Source organism: Trypanosoma conorhini, assembly GCF_003719485.1.
Source record: "Trypanosoma conorhini strain 025E chromosome Unknown Tco_14.4_contig_01346, whole genome shotgun sequence".
Classification (NCBI taxonomy): domain Eukaryota; phylum Euglenozoa; class Kinetoplastea; order Trypanosomatida; family Trypanosomatidae; genus Trypanosoma; species Trypanosoma conorhini.
In genome coordinates, this window is record NW_021705449.1 from 1 (window position 1) to 2,689 (window position 2,689).

The 2,689-nt window shown below is 65.3% G+C and overlaps 4 protein-coding genes across 4 annotated transcripts; 3 read left to right on the plus strand and 1 right to left on the minus strand.

The window, feature by feature from the left end:
* Tco025E_09900 (uncharacterized protein) lies at positions 1-412 on the plus strand (the record flags this gene model as incomplete). Its single annotated transcript, XM_029376703.1, has 1 exon — positions 1-412. A coding segment is annotated over one exon (412 nt), but the record flags the coding sequence as incomplete, so codon positions are not given.
* Positions 413-683: 271 nt separating this feature from the next.
* On the minus strand, positions 684-1,301 carry Tco025E_09901 (uncharacterized protein; the record flags this gene model as incomplete). Its single annotated transcript, XM_029376704.1, has 1 exon — positions 684-1,301. One exon carries the CDS (start codon positions 1,299-1,301, stop codon positions 684-686), a length of 618 nt encoding a protein of 205 aa, XP_029223169.1.
* An 8-nt stretch (positions 1,302-1,309) lies between these two features.
* Tco025E_09902 (Tcoingi protein) lies at positions 1,310-2,002 on the plus strand (the record flags this gene model as incomplete). The annotated part of the gene is made up of 1 exon (XM_029376705.1): positions 1,310-2,002. One exon carries the CDS (start codon positions 1,310-1,312, stop codon positions 2,000-2,002), a length of 693 nt encoding a protein of 230 aa, XP_029223170.1.
* A 38-nt stretch (positions 2,003-2,040) lies between these two features.
* Positions 2,041-2,676, plus strand: Tco025E_09903 (uncharacterized protein; the record flags this gene model as incomplete). The annotated part of the gene is made up of 1 exon (XM_029376706.1): positions 2,041-2,676. One exon carries the CDS (start codon positions 2,041-2,043, stop codon positions 2,674-2,676), a length of 636 nt encoding a protein of 211 aa, XP_029223171.1.
* Positions 2,677-2,689: the final 13 nt, after the last annotated feature.

The window sequence follows — 2,689 nt, forward strand, 5'->3', positions numbered from 1 at the left end:
GCGACCGCGCCTCGCGCCCTGCCACGCCAGCAGGCAATCCCCTTGTCCGCCACTTTGCCTGCGTTTCACGTGCTCCCGCACCACTGGCGGCGTCTTGCACCCGCCGTCTCCGCCGCCCCCGGGCGAATGGGAAATGGATCGGCCCTTCACGCCCTACGAGCTGGACTTGGCCATCCGCGACTCCTCGCACGGCGCAGCCTCTGGCCTGGATGCCATTCTGAATGAATTTCTGCAGTGTCTGGGGCCCGTTGCCCGTGGGAGATCTGGAACGATGATCAACATCTGCCTTTCAGATGGCTGTGTGCCGATGTCCCGGAAGAAGGGGGACACAATCCCTGTTCCCAAATTTGGGAAGGATCCCTTGCCGCACAGAGAGCTACAGACCGATTACGTTGCTCTCTGCCTTGCTTGAGGTGACCGAGAAAATGGTTCACCGCCGCCCAGCAGTCGCCGGCGAAGCTGGCGGAGGGTTTTCCGCGGTGCCAGGGTTGGGCGCCTCGCGACGGGGGAAGTCGAGAGCCAGCAAATATTCCCTTCGACTTCTCGTTGACTCGTTGTTGGCGGCGGTCGGCCTTTTTTGGGCGCAGCGCCGTGTTCAGGAGGCCCGGGACAAATGCAGTTGATTTCCCGCCAAACGACTGCACGCGCCAAAATGTGGCGGCATCCCTCGCGCCGTGGGCTTTTCACTGGCGGTTTCTCCGGCTGTGCGCGGAGACGCGGAATTGAATCAGGGTCCTGTTCTGCGGGTCGCTCGGTGGAATGCCGGCGGTCTCGAGCGTAAGAAGCGGACCCCTCCGGTGAAGCGGTTGAAGGAGGGGCAAGTTGCGTTGCGTGTTCTCTTTGAGACGCAGTTTGCTGTGAACGAGTGCGGGTGCTTTTTTCAAAAATTTTTCGGCATTTTGGTTTGGCGCCAACGCCTCTACGGCGCCGCCCCCGCACTTCTCCAGGCGGGGATCGGCGCCCCCCCCGGCCCCCGGAAGACAGAGCGGCCACCGTTCTGGACGCCGAAACTGACCGCCTTGGAGCGGCGCAGGAACTTGCTGCTTCGCCGCCTCGCACAGCAGCGACGAACGCGTCTCCGCAATGTCGCGGTTGCTCGCTGGAAGGAGCGGTGCTCCCGGCCGGTGCCGGGGGAGGCGGCAAGCTGCGGCCTCGCCGACGCAGTCTACGCCCCGCGCCCCGCCAGTTTGCCGGTTGCGGCGGCGGATGGCCAACCGACCGCCACAAACGAGCGCGCCGACACCTTGGCGCGAGTGTGCGCCGCCACGTCTGATTTCCCTTTGGGGAGCTCGACGCTGCATCGCGGGAGATGCGTCTCCGGAGTGCGCCGGGGCCTGCTGCGCTTCGCTGCGAGGCCCTGCACCAACTGCCCCCCGCCGCCTGCAAGGAACTCGCGGCCGCGTTCAACAGGAGCATCGGCGACGGTGGCACTCCGGCTTCCCGGGAAGCGGGTATTGCAATTGTCCCACTCCTCAAGCCTGGGAAGCCGGGCAAATGTTTCCCGCCTCGCTTCGGCCCGTCGCCCTCACCAGCTGCCCGCGCAAGCTCGTGGAAAGAATTGTGGCACGACGCATCCGCGGCACAGTTGAAGCCCAACTTCTTCCCCAGCAAGTTGGTTTTCGCCCTGGTCGCTCCACACTGGATCCGCCGACTCGCCTGCTTGCTGGGATCGTTTCACCGTGGCAAGCGGGGGAAGGTCGGTGCGGTGCTGGTGGGTCACGCTGGGGCCTTCGGCATGGTTGATGACGGCCGCATCCTTCACGCACTCCGCGCGCACAAGGTGGCGCCGTGCCTGAGCCGGTGGGAGGCGGACTTACTTTCCCTGCCGCGCGGACAAAAGCCGCGTGTACAAAATGCGCTCTCCGCACCGGTTCATTTCACCCGTGGCGTCCCGCAGGGTTCTGCGCTCGGCACGCTGCCGTTCATCGTTGCCGCGAACAGCTTCAGCGAGGAACCGGTGTGCATCCCCAACCTGAACTTGCTTTCTTCGCCGATGACCTGACCGCCACCACTCGTGCCACTGAGAGAGGGAGAGGCGCTATGGAGTGCACGTTGCGGCAGGCGTTGGGCAGCACCTCGAGATGGGTGGAGCGGAACAAATATGGAGCCCAGCGCCGCGAAGAAGTGCGCGCTGTTTTGGCACCGCCCTCACGGAAAGCCTGCGGCCGCACGCGGGAGGGGCCCGCTTGGCGGAGGATTGCCTCCCGCGGTCGTCGGGGCGGTTTTGATCCAGCCATTGCGCGGGCTTGGCTGGCAGACGCGAGGGTGCTTCACTGTTGCAAAAACAAGACTTACGGAGGTCGAGGCGGTGTCAGCGAGCACATGGGGCCGAAATGTGAAATACCGCGTCCGCCGCCCAAGACCCTCGCTGGTGGGTCCCCCAACTCCTCTCCGGGGCAGTGGCGCGCTGCAACACGGCTTCGCCGGCGGCGCTGGAGCGCCTGGAGAAGTTCCACACCCGCGCCGCCAGCGTCATCGCTGGCGTTCCCGTCGGGGCCTCTCGGGCGGCTGCTGAAAAGGAGGCTCGCCTTCTCTCGCTGGGAGGGCGCTGCGTCGATGCGGGGTACCCAGTGCTATCTGCAGTCGTGCGTACGCGGCGGCGAGTTACGGCGACACGCCGAGGCTCTTTTTCGCCTCCAACCCGACACACTCAGCCCTCCGCCTGATGGCGGGTAAGTTGCACGAGCGT